We start from the raw sequence: 22,833 nt of genomic DNA on the forward strand, positions 1-22,833 counted from the left end.
GGATCATGGAAAAAGCAAGAGAGTTCCAGAAAAACATCTATTTCTGCTTTATTGACTATGCCAAAGCCTTTGACTGTGTGGATCACAATAAACTGTGGGAAATTCTGAAAGAGATGGGAATACCAGACCACCTGACCTGCCTCTTGAGAAATCTGTATGCAGGTCAGGAAGCAACAATTAGAACTGGACATGGAACAACAGACTGGTTCCAAATAGGAAAAGGAGTACGTCAAGGCTATATATTGTCACCCTGCTTATTTAACTTCTATGCAGAGTACATCATGAGAAACGCTGGACTGGAAGAAGCACAAGCTGAAATCAAGATTGCTGGGAGAAATATCAAAAACCTCAGATATGCAGATGACACTACCCTTATGGCAGAAAGTGAAGAGGAACTAAAAAGCCTCTTGATGAAAGTGTAAGTGGAGAGTGAAAAAGTTGGCTTGAAGCTCAACATTCAGAAAACGAAGATCATGGCATCCGGTCCCACCACTTCATGGGAAATAGATGGGGAAACAGTGTCAGACTTTATTTTTGGGGGCTCCAAAATCACTGCAGATGGTGACTGCAGCCATGAAATTAAAAGATGCTTACTCCTTGGAAGGAAAGTTATGACCAACCTAGATAGCATATTGAAAAGCAGAGACGTTACTTTGCCAACAAAGGTTCTTCTAGTCAAGGCTATGGTTTTTCCTGTGGTCATGTATGCATGTGAGAGTTGAACTGTGAAGAAGGCTGAGCGCTGAAGAATTGATGCTTTTGAACTGTGGTGTTGGAGAAGACTCTTGAGAGTCCCTTGGACTGCAAGGAGATCCAACCAGTCCATTCTGAAGGAGATCAGCCCTGGGATTTCTTTGGAAGGAATGATGCTGAAGCTGAAACTCCAGTACTTTGGCCACCTCATGGGAAGAGTTGACTCATTGGAAAAGACTGTGATGCTGGGAGGGATTGGGGGCCAGAGGAGAAGGGGACGCCAGAGGATGAGATGGCTGGATGGCATCGCTGACTCGATGGACGTGAGTCTGGGTGAACTCCGGGAGTTGGTGATGGACAGGGAGGCCTGGCGTGCTGCGATTCATGGGGTCACGAAGAGTCGGACACAACTGAGTGACTGAACTGAACTGAACTGATTATATTCTTGATGTTCACTTTGTCGATTGTAGACGTACGTGTACCTTTTATAGTCCTGATTTACTGACCTCTTTTGAATTCAGGTAAAAAACATCAGAATGAATTTCATCTTCTGGTGGATCAAGCCAAAAAAGGATACAAAAAGACTGTTGGAATGTCCAAAAGAAAAGCAACAAAAGGAGATGAATCTACAGAAAAACTGTCCTCTGTATGTGTGGGTAAGAGACTTTAATTAAAAACAGAAGTATATTGAATTTTACTATTTTTAATATAAAAAAATAAAATCAAAGGACTTTACTTTGGACTTACTAGTATGTGTCTTCTTAAGTAAAACCTTCATCTGTTTTTGATGCATGTCTTTGGAGAAGTTTAATGTTGGGGCCTCATGTGTTCAGCTTTATTTGGAGTTCTCTCCTGAGATCCATGGACAGATAAGAAGGATAACTGACTTTCACTGTCCATGCTTGTTGAACAATACTTGTCCGCAAGAGGAAATTTATCCTGTGGAAGCTTACGTAGGAGTGGAAGGGGCTTCCCTGGTGGCTCAGGGGTAAAGAATCCGCCTGCCAGTGCAGGAGATACGGATTCCATTCCCGGTCCAGGAAGATCCCACATGCCAAGGTGCAGTGAAGACCGTGTGCCACAACTATTGAGCCTGTGCTCTAGAGCCCGGGAGCCACAGGTGCTGAAACCTGCATGCTCTAGAGCCCATGCTCTGCAACAAGAGAACCCACTGCAAAGAGAAGCCTGTGTGTGCTAGGACTAGAGAAAAGCCTGCACAGCAACAAAGACCCAGCACAGCCAAAAATACATACGTTAATTAAAATTTTCTTTAAGTGAAAGAAGAGAAGAATATAAATCAGGTGTAAAAATAAAAGATACTCATGTTAAATTCCTTCTCCCTGGATTACCAACTTGATTGTATTCGCCCAGAAAGTTGAGTGATAGAGTCACCTGGGTTCAGTGGGTCATTGTGTCCTTTTAACCTGGTCGTAGGTGTCTGTTTGCAAGAGAAGATCCTAGAGATCCTGTCTTAGTTAGCTGCTCATTTCCATTTCCCAGATAAACGTTAGAGGATATGGCTTGTATTGGTAATGAGCAGGCTTAGTGAAAGCCAGACAACATCAGGAGCTTAGTTTTAGGAATTATACTCTTGTGTGATATATGCTGTTCTCCAGTGTAACAAGAACTTATACTTATTTCTGGAAAAATCTTGATCATATGAAGTTGGGAAGGTTTGTTTGTTTGAAGAATATGTCTTACTCCTTTTCTGTAATTTTTCCACAAAACCTTGACAGTTCTTGTTGGTGTCCTTTGTGAAAGGTCACTTGTCTCCACAAGTGCATGAGTGGTGTGTAAAAGCTCTGCTTCCCTGTGAGCAAACATGCGAAAGGAGATTCTGTCCTCATGGCACATGTCAAGGGGGTCAGGTGCTTACTCAGTCCCTGACCTTAAAGTCAGCACAGCTGAAGTCCCAGCACAGCCCTGCCACGCATGGCGAGGGAGGGTCTGCACACTTACGACTCCTGCACGGAGATAACTTTCTGCCTTCATATTTGCAGACCTTTGGTCACACCTGCAGGTCACATTCTGGCAAACACTGTCTGCATCCCCTCATCTGTCCTGGGCCTTGATCTGCAATAAGAGACCTCAGAAAGTGAGAATATGACAAGGGATGAGTAGAAATGTGATGTGTCTGGATCAAATAGATACCTTGGTTATGTCTGATTAGTTTTTCTTTTCACCAGTGAATAGTAGATTCTGTGTAACAGATTTAGGAAAATGACCAGAAAGATTCACTACCATACAGCAGTCAGTGACAAAGATTGTAGTTGTCTTATTAATTGAATCTTTAATACTTTTTTGCAATTTTTTTTATGTTTATCACTATTCTCTGATCTATGAAATATGCAGGAATTCTTGAGCTTCCCTGGTGGCTCAGATGGTAAAGCGTCTGCCTGCAATGCAGGAGACCCGGGTTCGATCCCTGGGTTGGGAAGATCTCCTGGAGAAGGAAATGGCAACCCACTCCAGTATTCTTGACAGGAGAATCCCACGGATGGAGGAGCCTGGTAGGCTACAGTCCACGGGGTCACAAAGAGTCGGACACGACTAACACTGTAAATAAAAGCCTCATTAGAATTATAAGTTTTTCCCCGCTCTTGATTTCAAAGAAAATTTTATTTTTGAATTAATGAATCTGGAAATACATGGGTGGACAGTGTAAGCAAATGGCACAAGTGTAGTGCTTATTCTTTATTCTCTGGCTCCAAAACTAGAGTTTTGGAGTCAATGTTACATAAACTTCTATATTACCAAGTACAAATAGCAATATTAAATGTAGTGGAAATAATAAATATACAGAGGTTATAAATTTTAAGGTACTCTTAAATATTTCTTTTTTTCCCTTTCTTTCCTTTTTCTTTTGTAGGACAGGAAGATAATAAAATTAAATCATCAGATACACCCTTGGTAGAAACAAACCACTTCCGTCAATCAAAGCTGGACTTCCCAGGGAAAGTAGAGCGTGACAGACAAGATGATTCTTTCAGTTGTACTGATATTCAAGAGGAAGCTCTTTCTTCATCAGAATCAGATTCATTCAAAAGGTAAGAAACTTGCAGTAGTTGATTATTTTAGATTTCTGTTTCCTGTGCATGCCAAGAGACAGGCAAAATTAACCAGAAAATAGCTCTGAGGCCTGACACTGTTCCTCCTCTCCTCCCATCGTCTCTTGCCACTTTGTAAGGTTCACAAAGGGAGGAGGGCAGGATGTGGAGGGTGTGTATTGCAATCACAGGGGACTTTGTTTTCTGCTCTGTAGCCTTTTCTTTTTTAATTGGAAGTTTTGGCCACAGCAGTCAGAGCAGAAAAAGAAATAAAAGGAATCCAAATTGGAAAAGAAGAAGTAAAACTCGCACTGTTTGCAGATGACATGATCCTCTACATAGAAAACCCTAAAGACTCCCCCAGAAAATTACTAGAACTAATCAATGATTGTAGTAAAGTTGCAGGATATAAAATCAACACACAGAAATCCCTTGCATTCCTATACACTAATAATGAGAAAATAGAAAGAGAAATTAAGGAATCAATTCCATTCACCATTGCAACAAAAAGAATAAAATACTTAGGAATATATCTACCTAAAGAAACTAAAGACCTATATATAGAAAACTATAAAATACTGGTGAAAGAAATCAAAGAGGACACTAATAGATGGAGAAATATACCATGTTCATGGATTGGAAGAATCAATAGAGTGAAAATGAGTATATTACCCAAAGCAATTTATAGATTCAGTGCAATCCCTATCAAGCTACCAATGGTATTCTTCACAGAGCTAGAACAAATAATTTCACAATTTGTATGGAAATACAAAAAACCTCAAATAGCCAAAGCTATCTTAAAAAAGAAGAATGGAACTGGAGGAATCAACCTGCCTGACTTCAGGCTCTACTACAAAGCCACAGTCATCAAGACAGTATGGTACTGGCACAAAGACAGAAATATAGATCAATGGAACAAAATAGAAAGCCCAGAGATAAAAAAATTTTAATTTTTATTGAAATATAGTTGATTTACAATGTTGTATTAGTTTCTGCTGTACAGCAAAGTGAATTGGTTACACATATACATATATCCACTCTTTTTTAGATTCTTTTCCCACATTGGCCATTACACAGTATTGAGTAAAATTCTCTGTGCTATACAGTAGGTCCTTATTAGTTATCTCTTTTGTATATTGTAATATGTATATGTTAGTCCCTATCTTCCTAATTTATCCCCCCTCCCTTACCCCCTGGTAACCATATGTTTATTTTCTAAATCTGTAACTTCTTCTCTTTTGTAGATAAGTTCATTTTTATGCTTTTTTAAGATTATACATATAAGCAATATCATGTGGTATTTGTCTTTGTCTGACTTACTTCACCCAGTATGACAATCTCTAGGTCCATCTATGTTGCTGTAAATGTAGCCTTTATAGAGATATTTTTCCTAAAGTTAGAAAAGAAGGCATGATAGACAGTAAAATTTTTATCAAGAGAGTGGGTGAAGGAGATAAAGAAACTATACTAGAAAGTAGAGATGACAAGAAAGACAAAAAGAAAAGAATTTAATTGAGCAAATATAATGGATGGGAAACCTTCAAAAATGAGAGATTTGAAGGTGAGTCATTTTTCCAAGTGATTGTTTAAAAGACAATTTAAGATGATGATGTGATTTTGAAAGATGACATAGCGTTAAGCTGTGTATTGTTACCATTTTGTGTTCAGGTTGGGTGCAGCATTCTCTTGGGTTTCTGTGCCGTAACTGATCAAACGTTTCAGTTTCTATTGGATTTCTACATTTTCCTCAGTGTTTCTTATACACCTGAAGCTGTGGTAGAGCTCTTCCTATAGAAAACTTTTGTTTCTAATATCTTTCACATCATTTTGACAGTGGTAGGTGTTGCCTTTTGAATGAATCCTACTAATCTGAAATGCTAATAGCAACGTGACACTGTGAATGTGTCTTGGAGATTATTTGATCTTTGCTATTTGTTCATATAAAAATTGTTAACAGTACTCGAGAACGGTAGATTCTGTCTCATCTAAAATACCAAATTAAGAAGAAAATTTTTATAAGAAGAGTATTCCCAAAGATCCTCTATTTTTTTAGAGCTCTTGGGAAACAGCTTCAGGTTATTTAGAATCAAGTATTAGGAACGGAGAATCTTCTCATTTTTCCCTAGCATTTCAGGGTCAGAAACATTGTATCCTGAGTTGGGTAAGGGCAGAACACACGGTAGCCTGAGTTTTTCCAAGACCTGGAGTGATGGACAGTTCTGGGGCAGTAGGTATTGTTTGTTTTTAAACACAAAACTTACCAGAATACAGGGTAGAAATGGAAGAGAAACAGAGTCCTTGGAAAGAAGAGTGAGTTTTTAAGTATAGTCATGAGATCCTTGAAAATTCTGGAATGCCAGGATGAAATGGGACATTTTTATAAATTTGTAGTGGGGCGAATGGAGGAGAGTGAAAGGGGAGACATATGGCAGCCAGGTGGATTTTTATCTACTGGTGAAAGTGTGGGAAACAGGATGAGTTTATTGGCAGTCTTGGTCTCAGACAAACTTATTCATGTTTGAACTGTGAGAGGATTATTAAACCATTTAAATTTTTTTTAAAGTAAGCTCTTATAGTTTTCTATAATTTAATGCATGTATGTATGTTTACACATTCACCCATACACCATGACCAGTGAATCTACCTGCTAATTGCAAATTTTTACCAACTTTATTGAGATAAAATTTACATACTATACAGGTCACTCATTTAAGTGACAGTCAGTGGTTTTTAGTGTTTCCAGAACTACACCACCATCACCACAATTTTAGAGTGTTTTCATTGCCCTCCAAAAGAAACCTCATCCCCGTTAAGCCATCACTTTCTATATCCTCCCAACTCTCCTGCCAATCACTGATCTACTCTCTGTCTTTGTGGGTTCACCTTGTCTGGACGTTTCATATATATGGGATCATATAACATGTGGTCTTCTGTAACTTGGCTTCTTTTACTTAGCATATTGGCTGCAAGGTTCATCCATTTTGTATGAAGTTTCAGTACTATATTCCTTTTTATTTCCATAATATTCCATTGTATGGATTTGTATTTAATTTCTTCTTTTATTAGTTGATGGACATTTGGGTTGTTTCTAATTGCAGCTCTCACAAGGAAAAAAATTACTGACTTTTACTTGCAAACTTTGGAAGCTTAGTTCTAGAGACTGAATATAAGGATTGCCTGGGTGACCTTGAGAAAGCAGTCAGTGTCTGTTACTCCTTTCTCAAGTATGAATAAGTCTTTCTTTTCATTTGCCCTTTTATTTTGTCAGATTAAGATTTTTAAGTTTGAAAGATTGAGTCTGTTCCTTATATACAACCTACAAACTAAAGCTAAGGGGACGGTGTGAGTGAAGTGGTGTTTGGTTTGATACAGGGCAGGCCACTGGGCAGCTGAGTCCACTGGAGATTGTTAAGGAGGAAGTGAGCAAGGGAAGCACCGGTGGTGCAGCTGAAAGAACCGGCTTCGAGTCGGGATCTGCTGGCTGATTTGGGAGACCATCTTTGAAGTCTGTTTCCATCGCTATAAAAAGGATATATAAATACCTTCTATCTCAGATCTTTTGGGAAGGTGAAATGAGATTATAAATGTAATAAGAGTCTTTGATAAATATATGGTTATTATTTCTAGTTTTATAAAGATCAAATCAACTGAATTTTCTTCAGTAATACTGGAAAACTTGAGCTTCTAGGACTGAATATTTCAGAAATGCTTTCATAGTCCCCAATTCCTTCATTCTAATTCTTAAGCTGTATCATAGGAGTAAATTCCACAGTTATCTTTTTTTTCTCTACTTCTGTTCTGAACTTTAGAAAGTTATAAGCCTGGCCTAATTAGTTCATTTGAAAGTTCATTTAATTGGCTTCAACTGGGCACTCAATAACCTCAGATATGCAGATGACACCACCCTTGTGGCAGAAAGTGAAGAGGAATTAAAAAGCCTCTTGAAGAGAGTGAAAGAGGAGAGTGAAAAAGTTGGCTTAAAGCTCAGCATTCCAAAAACGAAGATCATGGCATCTGGTCCCATTACTTCATGGGAAATAGATGGGGAAACAGTGGAAACAGTATCAGACTTTTATTTTGGGGGGCTCCAAAATCACTTCAGATGGTGATTGCAGCCGTGAAATTAAAAGACGCTTACTCCTTGGAAGGAAAGTTATGACCAACCTAGATAGCATATTGAAAAGCAGAGACATTACTTTGCCAACAAAGATCCGTTTAGTCAAGGCTATGGTTTTTCCAGTGGTCATGTATGCATGTGAGAGTTGGACTGTGAAGAAAGCTGAGCGCCAAAGAATTGATGCTTTTGAACTGTGGTGTTGGAGACGAGTCTTGAGAGTCCCTTGGACTGCAAGGAGATCCAACCAGTCCATCCTAAAGGAGATGAATCCTGGGTGTTCATTGGAAAGACTGATGCTGAAGCTGAAACTCCAATACATTGGCCACCTCATGCGAAGAGTTGACTGATTGGAAAAGACTCTGATGCTGGGAGGGATTGGGGGCAGGAGGAGAAGGGGTCGACAGAGGATGAGATGGCTGGATGGCATCACCGACTCGATGAACATGAGTTTGAGTGAACTCTGGGAGTTGGTGATGAACAGGGAGGCCTGGCGTGCTGCGATTCATGGGGTTACAGAGTCAGACACGACTGAGCAACTGAACTGAACTGAACTGGGCACTCATCACCGAGACACAGTCTCCTTTTCACTCCTTGTTGTATTTCCAACCCATTTGTCCATGTTTATTTCCTCACTTTGAATGAATACCTTGTCTCCCAGCTCACCAAGGCAGGTCATCTGACCTGTCTCCAGATCTTCCTTTCCATTTTAAGTGTTCTTTCTGACCTCTTCTTTCCTGTTAATTGTAAGAGAAAGATATATTTCTTAAGACATTTCTAAAGACATATTCTTTCTTAAGACAAATTCATCCACCTCCTCTAAGACATTCCTCCATCACTTGTTCCCTAAGTTTGCTCTCTGATGTCTCCTTTTTCTGAGCCCTTCTTCTTATCTCTGCCTTCTCTTATCCTTCCCACAATGCAGGAAGTAATTTCGACTTCCTCCATTACAACCAAATGCCTTTGGTGGAATCAAAGCACTTCAGAGATTAGTGGTCTTTGTCTGGTCCAATTTTTATTTTCCTTAATATTCAGACATCAGTTGGAAGGAAGATGGGGCACAGCACTCAGTGACTTTGTTCAGATCTTTTCCAACTGTGAAATTCTTTAATACTGTTATTTTTGATAAGCATAATAATCGTTGGAACATATCTGTATTTTTTTTACCTCTTGTCCATTTCAGACCATGAATCAACCTTCTAGAATCATACTTATTCCTTGTATATTGAAGTGTTCCTGTCTTTATTTCTTTGATTTTTTGCAAAAATTTTCTCATTTTTTCTTTTTATGAAAGATTTATTGCTTTTGTTCTAAAGTACAAGGTTTTCCAACGTACTTTTCATTTAGATGTTATGCATATTTATCATGTAAAATAGAAAATTTAGGTAAATAAAAGGTAAAATTCGATAATTTTATCAGCCAGAAATGACTTTTCCTATTAACACCTTTGTATGTACATCCTTCTTAAGATAGTGGTATAGATGCATAGATAGATAGAAGAGCATTTTTAAAACAGAGGACCTTAGTATTTTATAATTTTTTATGCTTTTTTTTTCTTTTTAAGAGATAAGACATACTGTGTTAGGTTTAATGTGAGTGTAACGATTTTGTGATTTGTTATAGATCTTACTATTGTTGAATAAACTCTCGCTTTTCTTTCTGTTAGAGCAGTATTTAAACTTTATGTAATATGCCAGGCTGACAGATGAGAATAATCTTATTCTAAGTTCCAGTAGATGTATCCAGTCCACATAATTATTAGGATGTTGTTTGTTGCTAATTTGATTCTTAGCTCTTAAATAAGTACTTCTCTTAGAGTGTGAATTATTAGTGTTATATTGATTCTTTCTTGCCAATATGAAGACAGAGGATAAATAAGTTGATAAGAATTTTAGATTTTTGTACACCTCTTAGTTTCCAGGAGTTCAAGAGACTTGCCCAAAGTTCTGTAAATTAGCTTATTGTTCTTCATAAGGAGAGAGGGCCCTTGTTCGCTGAGTTTTGGCAAGCAGAGAAAACTACATTTTTATTGAGTGCTAACTTACAAGAAAAGATGCTTTTGATTGTGACCTTAGAGATAAAGCTTTATCTTTATGTAGAGATGAATAGTGCTCACGCTATATTCTTTGGAAGAATCTTTAGGTCATTATTTAAAAAAAAAAAATGGTGTACTTGAATTCTAGGCAGTGTAAGTTAAAAAGAGACTTTTTTAACTGGAAAAACTTGAATAAGGTCATAGATAATATCATTTGTTATATCAGTATTCAATTTCCTGATTTTAATAATTTTATTAAGATCATGTAAGTGAATATATTTGTTCTTAGGAGATGCACACTAAAGGGTTAAAGGGACATGATGGCTGAAACTTACTCTCAGTGCTTAAAAAATTAACTTACATGTATGTGGGTACACACACACACTCACAGACACACATACACACAGAGAGTGAGAAAGCAAATGTGGCAAGATGCTAGCAATCGGAAAATCTGGATGATTGGTCTGAGTCTTTTTTTTTTTTTGGTAAGTGTGAGATTTTAAAATTAAAAATATTATTGAAAAGACTCACTGCCCATAGTCAGAAAAGGTTATTTATACCAGAAGATTTTCTAAAGGAAATTTGATTTACAGTTATGATTTATTGACTAAAGAGAGTGGTAGCCAGGAGTCTACATGGGATGCCTAGTATGGTTTTTCCATTGCTGAAGCCATATTTATTTCAGTCAGTCTGTTCAGGACCAACCCGACATGGTTATCTCAGCTTCGGTGTGTAGGAGAGTTTGGACTAATGAAGCAGGCATTGTGATCGTATAAAAGAGTATCACAGAGACCAGCTAATTTTACTGCTTGGTAACAGTAACAGAGAAGAGAGCGACAGAGGATGAGATGGTTGGATGGCATCACTATTTCAATGGACATGACCTTGGTCAAAGGAGATAGTGAGGGACAGGGAGGCCTGGTGTGCTGCAGGGGTTACAAAGAGTCAGACATGACTTAGCCACTTAACAACAGCAACAAACAGTAACTTACACGAACCTTCTTGCAGATGCCAAGTGTTGGTTATAAAAGAACCTGGGTCAGATAAGGTGTGAATGAAATGTGTTTTAACTTTTCACAGTTCCTGGCCTAAACCATCACTTCTCTGATGCTAAGTCAATAGCAGCATCTCTGTGTAGAAGTCCAACACACACACAGGCACAGAACACTGAAAACTTTGGCAAAAAGGCTTATTAATTTTCAACCATGCATTTGATATATTTTGGTACAACTTTTCCTCACTTTTCAGGCATTTTCTGGAGAGCTATCTGTCCAAACTTCTTAAGAGCAAGAAAGGCAAAACACACCCCGGAAATATGTGAAGAAATCTTGAGTACCGTTTGTTGGAAATTTTAAAGAGTAGTTCAGTTTCATCCTTTCTTAAATTGTATGTAAATTGGAGAATGATGGGGAAATCCTAAGAGAAAAATGCCACTATGACACTCATCTGAGGAATGTAGAACACTGGCACCATCTGCCTGTTGAGAAAACCATACTGAACTTATTTTGCTTATTGAAAGGAACTGGAAACATTACCTGTAGCAGCAAAGTAGTCTCTCAGCCAGAGGGACTAGGCTGATTTGTGTGTTAAGATTACCATTTTGGTTTTAGTCAGTTCTTTCAGTGCAGGTCTTGGTTGTTGTTTAGTCACTAATTTGTGTCTGACTCTTTTGCATCCCCATGCACTGTAGCCTTCCAGGCTTCTCTGTTCAAGGGATTTCCCAGGCAAGAATACTGCAGTGGGTTGCCATTTCCTTCTCCAGAAGATGTTCTAGACCAGGGCTTGGACCCATATTGTCTGGTGGATTCTTTACCACTGAGGCACCAGGGAAGCCCACAGGTCTTGGTTAGGATTGGGTAAACCTCACAGTTCAGAATGGGTGAGTAGAGCCAGATGAGGATTTTGAGGAGAGAGACTCAAAGAGTCCTTGGGGGTATGTCCTTTGATACTTTCTGTTGAAAAGCTGGTGGGTTTTGTAGGAAGTTTTTGGACTCAACAAAAGTTATTCACAACTTTTATCTTATTCAAGAGTCTCTTGAAACAGTCAAGTTATGTTGATAAAATAGTAGATGGTAAAATACTGTGGGTGCTGTAGTTTCCACAGATGTTATATGAGTGCTCGGAGAGTTCAGCGTCACATCATTCAGTCCACAGGGAAACCCATTGTAGAGAAGTGGAAATGAAAGGTTGAAGAAGTCACGTAGGTGGCTTAGGGTTATATACATGGTGGGTGGCAGTACCAGGATTTGAACCTAGGTCAGTTGACCTCAGAGCCCAAGTTCTCCTGACTGACAATAATTATGGCCAAGCCAGATAGATCTTCACATTCTTGAAAGAGTGTAAACTTACAGTTCTTGAAATGGTTGGGCTGAAAAGCAGACAGGGATCTGAGTGGAAGTGGTGTAGGAAGTGGGAAAGTGATACAGGAAAGGGAGGACAGCATTTAAGGGGTGGGTTATCAAACCACATGTCACTGTGAGCAACTGGGAACTGCTTTAAAACACTCTTCTGAGTTGTCCCACCCAAGGCAAGGGCCGAGGATATTAGTTGTTTGGTTGGGGGCTGCTCACTGCTGCTTCCAGCCTTTCATGCTGGGGACAGAGCAGGCTTTAGCACGGCAGGCAGAGGCACTAACAGCTGACAATTGGGAGTCAGGTCAAGCACATCAGGGGCAAAGGCAAGTGGAAAGGGATGGAGCACCAGTGGGATCTGCCAAGACAGTGACTTCAGCTGAAGTTGGAGGTGGTCTGGTGTTCCATTGGCTTTGCTAATATAAGGTAATGCTGTGGATGTCTGCCTGTATCTCTAGCCTGAGAGATGGATTAGCTGGTGGGGGAGACCCAGAGCTCACTGCCTCTCTGAGCCCTTGTTTGCCAAGCTCACTTGGCTGTTGCTTCCAGAAGGGATGTGGGAAGGATGTCTGAACAAGTGGCAGACAAGCAGATGCCAGGGGGAGGACGGGACAGATTATCTAGAAAGCGCTGAGACGAATGGATTGATCCACAAACTGATGGGAGAAAATGTGTTTACTGATGAGAAACAATTTGATTTTCCATCTTGTGTTAATAGATAATGAACTGAAATATGAAATAATCTTTCATCAAACTGAAATTCACCAATATGCTAAATAAAAATCTCTGGGTCTCAGGCAGAAAAATCACAAGCCCAGAACCTGGAGTTCTTTGTCAGGAATATTTCCTAATCGTCCTGGTTTGTTTCTCCTCGGCAGTGACTAGAGCACGCTGTGAATGGCCTTTGAGGTACATGTGGACGTCCTCTCCCCGGTGTGGTGGCATAAACCTACTGGTATTTTGGGGGAAAGTCTTTAGAAGACTCTCATTAGTAGGTGACAATCGTGTGTGCCTTTGAACCCTTTGTGGACCTGAAGGGGGGAAAAAGCCAACCTTCTATTTGGCACACTTAATGGTAATTATTTTTAAGTGTTTTTTACACAGAATTGCTTCTTCATGCTTAAGAATTAGAAAATATTTTCATGTATATGTCTCTGAAGTGCTTGATTTGCACGGATGTGTGAACCTTTAATGTTTCACTAATATATCTTTGTGGAAGTTTGTCCCTGACTTATATTTCAGAAGACTTTTGTCTAATCCTAACCATCTGTAGCTTAGCATGAAAAAAAAAAAATTATATATATATATATTATTTGCCCTTGTCTTAAAATGGATGACAAATGGGATTCAGGTTTCTCACTATTGGAGGGGAAATTACAGGCAAGGCTAAAACTATCCATGTGATACTGGATTAAAATTGGAGACCTTAAAATTCCTGTTCAGCTTAACATAGATTCAGATGGATACATACAGAAATACTTACAGATCTTTGTGGATAAGTGAGCTAATTTACATATATGTTTCCTTTCTCTGTGAGCTGCCAGAGCCCAGAAGCAAGGTGGCACAGTTTCTCAGGGCACACTTCGTGCCCTGATCTTGGTTTCTAGTAACATTCTCCAATAGAAGGAACCAGTGCCTCTTGGAGAAATGGTTGAACCAGGGCTGGGGCAGGGAGCTAGGAAGTACTAGAAGGAGAGAGACAGAAAGCAGGGAGAAAAGTGAGGGGAGAGGAAGGAAAGGGAAAAGGAGGGGAGGAGAAGAGAAAGCAAAAACCTAACACACATACCTCAGCAGGAGATCAACATCAACATTGCACCAGTGTTATGATGAGGGTGTGTGTTCTCTTAGTGGGATGCCCTGGGAATGACACATTACCTCTGTGGTCTTTTCTCCCAAAATTCAATAATCTCAAATTGTGAGGAAAATAAATGAGACAAAATCCAATTGCGGGTCATTGTGCAAAATAACCTGACCGCCAGCACGCCTCAAAATTGTCAAGGTCATCACAAACAAGGAAAGTCCGAGGGCTTGTCACCATCTGGAGGCATATAAGGAGACCTGGCCACTAAATGTAATGTGGTGTCCTGATTGGAATCCTGGCACAGGAAAAGTTAAGGAAGTAAAATGAAGCGTGAAAGAAGATTTCTGTTTTCCTTCCTGTTGTCATACTTGTTTTACCAGCTTTGCTTTCTTGTACTAATGTTTTTACTTTATAGAGTGATTTCACCTCAGAGGATGTAGCCCACCCAGCCTTTACATTTCATCAGAAGAGAAAACATGGACGATTTACAATAGACCTCGTCTTCTTCAGTTACCATTTTTTATTAGTGAATATATACTTGTACAAGTGATTTGAATAGTGATCCTCCCAGAACAGTGTGAAAGTACAGATAGTTTTTATCTTTTCTCCAGTTCTCACTGGCAAAGGATATTTGCTGTTACGTAATGAGGTTTTCTTCTACTCTCAGACACTTCCTGTTGATACCTTTTTTTTTTTTTATCATGCATTTTCATTGGATGATCTGATGGACTTCTTTGTAGTAGCCTTTTACATTTTTGTTTTATAATACATTCATGTGTTTTCAGCATTCTGAGTCAGTCCTAGGTGGCAAATATTCTCTGTTTTCCCCCAATTCATGAACTGCCATAATATAAAGATCCTCTGTAAAACTACTTTGTGCCTACAGTTTTCTGTCTGAGGAGAGAGTTTTATAATTCCACAGTGGATGATAACTTGTGTATCTAAGTTGCTTGTAGAAATTGGCAGTTCCTTCCAGGTTCCACACTTACCACATGATGCATTCGTTGTTGTAGCTTACACAGTATCTGATTATCACCCGGGGGTTTGGTATGATGACTGTAATGCTGAGAGTTTGAGTTGGCATGACACAGTAATACTTGCAGTTTGCCTAAGGTTGAAGTTTTTTAAAGTGTGTTTCCTTTTTTAGTTTTTCAGACATTTTATAAAGTATAGAGGAATTCTTGTCTCATATACTTCTGTGTGTGTTTGACTTGATTCATAAAACTCTAGTATAATATTGACCTGTTCAGAATTTAGTTCTTCATTGAAAAAAAAAAAAGAGTAGATAAGAATGTATTTTTCAGAGTGCTTGGTGCAGAGTAAGTATGAGGCCTTGAAGGAACTACCATTTCCTTCTAAATGTTAGACATGCAATCAATAATTACTTTGGATCAGCACTCCAAGATCCTCCAAATACAGGCAGCCAGTTAGGAGCTTTCTCTAGTTTAAAACAAAATGTCAGAATCAGAGTCTTTTGGCCTTGTTCTGGTGAATGAAATTGGATGGACTAGAAATGATGTATAATGTTCACATCAAGTTACTGGAATTTTGTTTTTCAGTGACTTGATCAAGTTGACAATTTGTTACAGTCAACTTGAAAATTAAAGTCAGAGCGTTTTTCCTGCTTTCTTATTTTATACCATCTGTGCCTTTAAATCATCAGAACAGATGTTATGAGATCTCCTTGGAGACCTTTGGAACCTGGGAAAAAGGCACGTTAGGATAAAAATACAAACATTTACAATTTCAAAGGTACATTGAGAAATCACTCAATTTAGTAGCTTCATATCACAGGTAAGGAAACGGAGGCCTAGAGAGGCGATGTGACTTATCTCAAGTCATTCACTGAGTAGAGGTGAAGTCAGTAATTCTCAGTCCAGATTTCTGCCCATTATAGCATGAGTTGCATCAGAATTTTTATCTTGGGTACCACTGATTCCTTCATTAGTAGAATAGCACTTTAAGGGAATTATTTAAAATGTGAGTTAGACACAGAGTGGCCATGTGTTCTGGTTTCTCTGAGAGCAGCTGATTTCCACTTCTCTTGGTGTCTATTAGAAGTATTCTGTATCACTCTCCCAGGTGTCTGGGTTTAGATGGTGGATTATATAGTAGCCCCATAAGAAGGACATGCAATGTTAATTTGCACTTCTTCCCCTCTTCTCTCTACTCCCACACAAATAGTCACATTCTAAAACATGGGTACATATTGAATTGCTGATTTTGCTTACTCCTATTGATTTTACCACATAAGTAGTACACATTGTTCTTGTATCTCAGAGACAGTCAGGCATTAAAATATGATGGGCCTCAAATGCAGAGGCTTGTTATTTGTTTTAGGTAATTCTTCCGAATTCAGTTGTAGAAGCCTTAAGATTTCATTAATATGTGCTTTTTACTATGCTTACCTTGCCCTGGTAAGCACGTTTTGTTAGAGCTATTTACATCTTGTTATTGGAGTATGGGTAATAATACAATAAAAAATTAATGTAGCAGCATTGAAGTTTGGAGTAAATACAGTTGGGTAATTCTTATATACTATATCATTTGGTCTGATATCTCATTTTTGTGGGAACTGAGACACAGGGCAGTTCAGTGTCCATTGCCTAAAATCCTGCAGTATAAAATTCTCCTCCTCCCTGAACAGATTGTAAGACTAGAGTTTTATGGCCTGAACTTTGACTTGATACTGGGTTTCTATGATTTGGTGGTTGGTATTGGCCAGACACCCCATGTTTGCACAGTTGAACATGGGCCCTCAGGGTGGGCAGCTGGGTAGATGACGTAGAGGTTGGCCTGGCCGTGTGGAGGACGTGCTGCTTCCACACGAGCTTCACACTCTGCCTCTTACTAGCAAAGAAACTTGTAATCAAATGAATGCTTCTTAAGTGTAGAGGAAATTTTTGTCTTTGAGATATTGTCTTATAATTGGTTTCTCCTTACAAGACTGAGTATTGTAACCTGTTACTATATGATCTCCTTGTCTTGTAGTATTGGGATTTTGTTTATGTCAGTCCTTTATGCTGTTAATAGTTGAGTCAGAACAAAATGAAGCATCATGATTTTGTCCCTGTGTCCCTTAACTTCAGATTTTGATTCAGTATCTAATTGTAGCTGTGGAAATTTTGCTAATTAAAAAAATTTTTTCCTTATATTAGACTCTCACAGTTGATGTCATTTTTCTTTTTCTTTTTTTCTCTTAAGTTAAACATAAGCACACATGTTTGATTGTATTTTGAAATTGAATTTTTTTCCATAGGGCCAAATGGACTCCAATGTTTAGAATTAACCTAATTTTTGTTCCTTGAAAAAAAACTATGCAGTACTTTTCTTTAGTTTTTATGAGAATTTAAAGTGATTGACCTAAAAAGGTATGATTCTCTCTTTAATACTATATTTCCTAACCCTTTTCTTGCCACATAAAAAAAGATGCTATTTGTTGTCACACACTTTCATCAGTGAGATGATTGATGCTGGAGGCCAAAGGTGCTGCCATGGGCTTAAGAATTGTTTTGGCTATTCCACGTCCTTTTGCATCTCTATATAAACTTTAAAATCAACTTCAGTTCAGTTCAGTTCAGTCGCTTAGTCGTGTCCGACTCTTTGCGACCCCATGAATCGCAGCACACCAGGCCTCCCTGTACATCACCAACTCCCGGAGTTCACTCAGACTCACGTCCATTGAGTCAGTGATGCCATCCAGCCATCTCATCCTCTGTTGTTCCCTTCTCCTCCTGCCCCCAATCCCTCCCAGCATCAGGGTCTTTTCCAATAAAATCAACTTAGTAGATGCTAAAAAAGAAAGAAAAATTCTGCTGGAATTTTGATTGAGGTTAAATTCAATCTATAAATTGGGATCAATTTGATTTATCAGTATTGATCTGTTACAATGTGGTCTGGTTTCTGTGGTTTAAAAGAATGACTCTAGATGCTGTGAAGAGTGGATGGGGATTAGAGGTGAAACAAGTGGCAGCATGGAGACCAGTTAGACTTTTTCCAGTCCATTCCAAGGTTCATGGTAGAGTGGATTGGGACAATCATAGTCAAATTAGAGATAGGTGGGATTGGGCCTATATTTTGGAGATTGGATAGACAGAATGTGTAGGTGGTTTAAGACAGGAAAAGCTCAGCCTTGAGAATGAATCCTACATGTTGGCTTTGGCAGCTGGGTGGACGGTGGTCCTTACTAAGTAAAATGGGAAATTTGAGAAAAGATAGGAGAAAGTTTGTCCAGAGATTGGGGTTGAGGGAGTGTTGGTAATCAGGGGTTTTGTTTTGGGCCTGTGAGATAACCAAGTAGAGATAAACAAGGAGGTGGAGTAAGGGAAAAAATCAGGGTTCAAGATACACATAAAGGCAGGGCATTGGCTGAGAGCCAACAGTGCAGGTGTGCAGAAAAAGAAAAAGGAACTGCAGACTGAACCCTCTCTCACTCTGACTTAGAGAGTAGAAGCGTTTAGAAAAGACTGAGCAAGAGAAATTCAGGGAGAAAAAGACTAGTGGAGGATGAAAAGAGCTAGGACATGGTGATGCCCATGGAAGCTGACAGAAGAAGCAGATGAGAAGCCAAATAAGACAAAACTGGAGCAGGGACTGTGGGCTCGGGCAGCATGAAGGTCTTGGCAGTGGTCTCGAGTGAAGGGTTCCCTGGAAGCCTGACTTGTGTACATTGAGGGGAATCTTAGGGATGACTACTGCCAGCTCTCAGGAACTTTGCTGTGCAGGGTGGTGGAGATTAGGCCTGGATGTGGAGGAACCACAGAGGACTCAATGGGAATGTGTGGCTGAGAAGGGGACAGTGATGAGGAGTGGGAGCCAGTTGCCTGAGTAAAGTCCTGAGAGGGCATGAGGTGGGAGCAAGTGGAAGGGTCGGCCTTTGTTAGGAGCAGGGTTGATTCACCCATAGAAACAGCGAGGAAAACAGGATAGGTTCAGATGCAGATACAGCAAGTTCCTGCCAGATTGCTTTTATCTGTCCCCCTTCCCTTTTTAAAATTTTTGGCTGCACTGCATGGCTTCTATCTCAGTTCATCAGCAAAGTGTTGAACCCCAGCTTTGGCAGTGAAAGCCAAGAGTCCTAACCACTAGGCCACCAGGGAACTCCCCTGCTTTTATCTTCTTAATATGGTTGAGGCAGTTCCACCAGCTGAAAGTAGGGGTGGGTTGGCAGGTAGGCAGTTTGAGGTGTGAGTCTTTGAGAGTGGGAAACAGAACATTTCGATCCTACGTTCTGTAGCATCACCTGATAGATGGTGGTTTCCCATAGAGTAGATGCTTGCTCTGGAATTCTTATTCATCAACTAAGAAAAACTTCAAACGTATAACTTTCAAAGACTAACTTAGAAATGTTTTTGACAGTGAAAGAAGCCATGCTAATATATTGTCTTCTCAGGTATAGAGGTTTAGTAGAAACTTTTAAAAAACGTACAAGATTTTTATATTCTTTTTGAGCACCTAGAGACTGAGAAAGAAAGGACCACAAACTCAAAAAAGAAAAATGGGCAAAAGTCTTGAATAGACAGTTTGCCCAAAGAGTAATGCAAAATTATATCCATTTCTTACATGTTAGGTTGGCAAACATCTTTTTTTTTTTAATTTTTAAAATTTATTTTTAATTGAAGGATAATTAATTTACAAAATTGTATTTCTGCCATATATCAACATGAATCAGCCATAGGTATACATATGTCCCCTCCCTCTGGCTCCTCCCTCCCACCTCCCACTCCTTTCCACCACTTTAGGTTGTTGCAGAGCCCTGGTTTGAGTTCCGTGAGTCATACAGCAAATTCCCATTGGCTATCTATTTTACATATGGTAGTGTATATGTTTCCATGCTACTTTCTCCCTTCATCCCACCCTCTCCTTCCTCCCGCCGCTTGTGCCCATTTAAGTCTGTTCTCTATGTCTGTGTCTCCATTGCTGCCCTGCAAATAGGTTCATCAGTATCATCTTTCTAGATTCCATATATATGTATATGTATATATATATATAATGTACCACAGCTTCTTTATCCATTCATCTGTTGATGGGCATCTAAGTTGTTTCCATGTCCTAGCTATTGTAAATAGTGCTGCAGTGAACATTGGGGTACATGTGTCTTTTTCAATTTTGGTTTCCTCAAAGTGTATGCCTAGTAGTGGGATTGTTGGGTCATATAGTAGTTTTATTCCTAGTTTTTTAAGGAATCTCCATACTGTCTTCCATAGTAGCTGTTAACAGTTTACATTTCCACCAACAGTACAAGAAGGTTCCCTTTTCTCCACACCCTTTCCAGCATTTGTTGTTTTTGGATTCTTTGATGATGGCCATTCTGACCAGTGTGAGGTGATATCTCATACATAATATTTGCATTTCTCTGATAATGAATGATGTTGAACATCTTTTCTAGTGTTTAATAGCCATCTGTATGTCTTCTTTCAAGAAATATGTTTATATCCTTTGCCCACTTTTTGATTGAGTTGTTTGTTTTTCTGGGATTGTGTTTTAAGGCTGGCAGACAACTTAACATTTGCTGATAATAGACTCTGCAGTAAGGCTTTGGGGAAACACACATTCTCACTTATTACTGGTTGAAGTGCTGCATAATACAGTCCCTAAGAAGAGGAATCTGGTGAGATCAACCAAAGGTCCTGTTGTTTGGCCTTCTGCGCAGTATTCTCATGAATTTGTGCTATGGGTACATTTGCAGCATACAAATGACTACATGCAGGGTTATTCATTAAGTCATTGTTTATTATAACAGAAGGCTGGAAACCCCTTTGAGTATTCATCATTGGGGGCTGATTGATTTAACTCCAGTACATCCACACAATGAGATCCTATATAATAGTTCTAAAAGGAAAATCTCTGCATGCTGACGTGGAGAGATTTCCAGGGTATGTTTGTAAGTGAAAAGACCAGAATTCAGAATGGCATAGATAGCGTTCTGTTTCTTTTCTAAAAGGAGAGGAACTGGATATACTTATGTTTGTTTGGTTTTGCATAAAGAAACATCAGAAGAAAAAAAAAACTATTAAGTGATTATTTGTTGGAAATAGAGGGCAACAGATTGGCAGGAGACAGAGGAGGAAGTGAGACCTCTCTGTACATATTCTTATGTCATTTTGATTTTGAAACATGCAAAGATTATTAATCTATTCTAGCAAAAAAAAAAAAAGTAAGTACAATAAAGTTTTGGAAATCATCATCATCTTTATCAGTGTCATTATTATAAACTGGTTAATGAAGTTTGGTGATTCAGGCAGTAAGGTAAGACAAATATGATAATGGGATTTTGTAATTTAGGAGGTCTTGGGATTATTAGGAAAACTGTTGAATAGGTTCTGTTCAAATTAAGAGAAAAGAGTATCTAAGGAAAACATTATCAAAGTAACTGATCCTAAGAAGTATCTTACTATAATTCAGTGATAGCTTTGCTATTAAAAATTTTTTTTAATTGCTTTGAAAGGTTAACACATTTGGTTTTTAACTGTAATAATGTGTTGTAGAATGAATTTAATGTTGCCACAAAGTACACATTTTTGTTGCTGCATAATATACTTTTTCCACTAATATGCATTACCATTTTATATTTTATTACAGCCTTCCCCCTGAAGCTCCCCACCCCCACCGCCTACCCCGGGAACATTTCTGAACTTCAGAATACCCCTGAAAGTTAAAATGGTTCATCTTGTTCCAGGTGGTGAATTTTGATTGTTGAAAGTTTTTAGGGAAAATGTAGGAACCTGGAATCATTTTCCCCTACCTTTTGCATTTTCAAAAGAACTTAAATTGAATGGTACATGAGATCTACAGTCCTTCGGGCATTGTTCTAGGGCAGTGTTTTCTTCTCCTCAGATACTATGACAGCAAGTCCTTGAAATTTACATGTGTCCATCAGATCCCTGTACCTAGCTGTGCATCTTCTCAGTCATGGATTTGTTCCTTTAGCAGGATGCCTGGCACATAGTAGATTATTGAATCATTGTCCCTGGGGTTCAGTTTCCTTGTTGATAAAATTGAATGATACTGTTGGTGCCCTGCCATTCTCCCTGGGTGATTCTGAAAAGCAAATGAGGTGATTAAAGATTGTGAAGTCTTTGTAAATTGAACATAAATTTAGTTATGGTTTGGTTTCATCTCTTATTAAGAATTTTCCATGTATTTCATGATAAATAAATTCTTTTTGGTATTCTGTTTTTCTTGTATCTGAATTTGAAGCTTTCTTCATTTTATCTTTTTCTAGATCTAGTGGAGAGCATGAAAACATCCCTCTGTTCTCTTTAATTTATCTGAACCTTTGTCCACCTGTCAATTGGAGAGAAACCTATGGTTCTAATATGAATTAAAGCTAATTATATAATCTAGTCATCACAATGATTTGTAGAAGTAGTAATAGTTGCTACCAAAATGGTAATTTTTGGTTTTGTCACTGATTTTTTTTCAACCTAGAATGTTTACTATTCTAATATTGTCAGCCAACTGCTAAAACATTCAGCACATAAGCCGTTGCTCACCCTACAGAACAGATTATTTGAAAAGGGGGTCTGAGAAAGGATTCATGGAGCTGGTAGCATTTATTTAAGTTCTGTTTTCTGGTGGGCTTTTATGCTGTTCGTTGGTCCTCCAGTGATTGGCCCTTAAAGAGGTTTTTGTTTTTGTTTTAGTTGAATGTACTCAACCATGCTCAAATTAATGCCACAATTATAAGCAGAGACTTGGAGCGGGAGGTGGGAATTGAGGGAGAGCAGCTATTAGATAGGAAAAGGCAATGGCACCCCACTCCAGTACTCTTGCCTGGAAAATCCCATGGG

General features: G+C 38.8%; 1 protein-coding gene and 1 non-coding gene across 8 annotated transcripts in view; both read left to right on the forward strand.

Annotated features, from left to right (window-relative positions):
• The window catches only part of RAD18 (RAD18 E3 ubiquitin protein ligase), a 110,827-nt gene that overhangs the window by 65,566 nt on the left and 22,428 nt on the right, over window positions 1-22,833 (forward strand). For 2 of the 7 annotated variants that reach the window (XM_055557126.1, XM_055557127.1), the window contains exons 10-11: window positions 1,215-1,349; window positions 3,563-3,740. In XM_055557126.1, coding sequence (XP_055413101.1) covers window positions 1,215-1,349; window positions 3,563-3,740 — 313 coding nt within the window. Of the gene's footprint in view, window positions 1-1,214; window positions 1,350-3,562; window positions 3,741-13,118; window positions 13,316-14,456; window positions 17,194-21,622; window positions 22,230-22,833 lie in introns of those variants that run through there. The other 5 variants (XR_008705917.1, XM_055557131.1, XM_055557128.1 and 2 more) reach the window with 5 other exon arrangements.
• TRNAC-GCA (transfer RNA cysteine (anticodon GCA)) lies at window positions 3,059-3,130 on the forward strand. The gene has a single exon. It is a non-coding gene; the product is annotated as a tRNA-Cys (tRNA).

This window comes from Bubalus kerabau, chromosome 20 (assembly GCF_029407905.1).
Source record: "Bubalus kerabau isolate K-KA32 ecotype Philippines breed swamp buffalo chromosome 20, PCC_UOA_SB_1v2, whole genome shotgun sequence".
NCBI classification, from domain to species: Eukaryota; Metazoa; Chordata; class Mammalia; order Artiodactyla; family Bovidae; genus Bubalus; species Bubalus kerabau.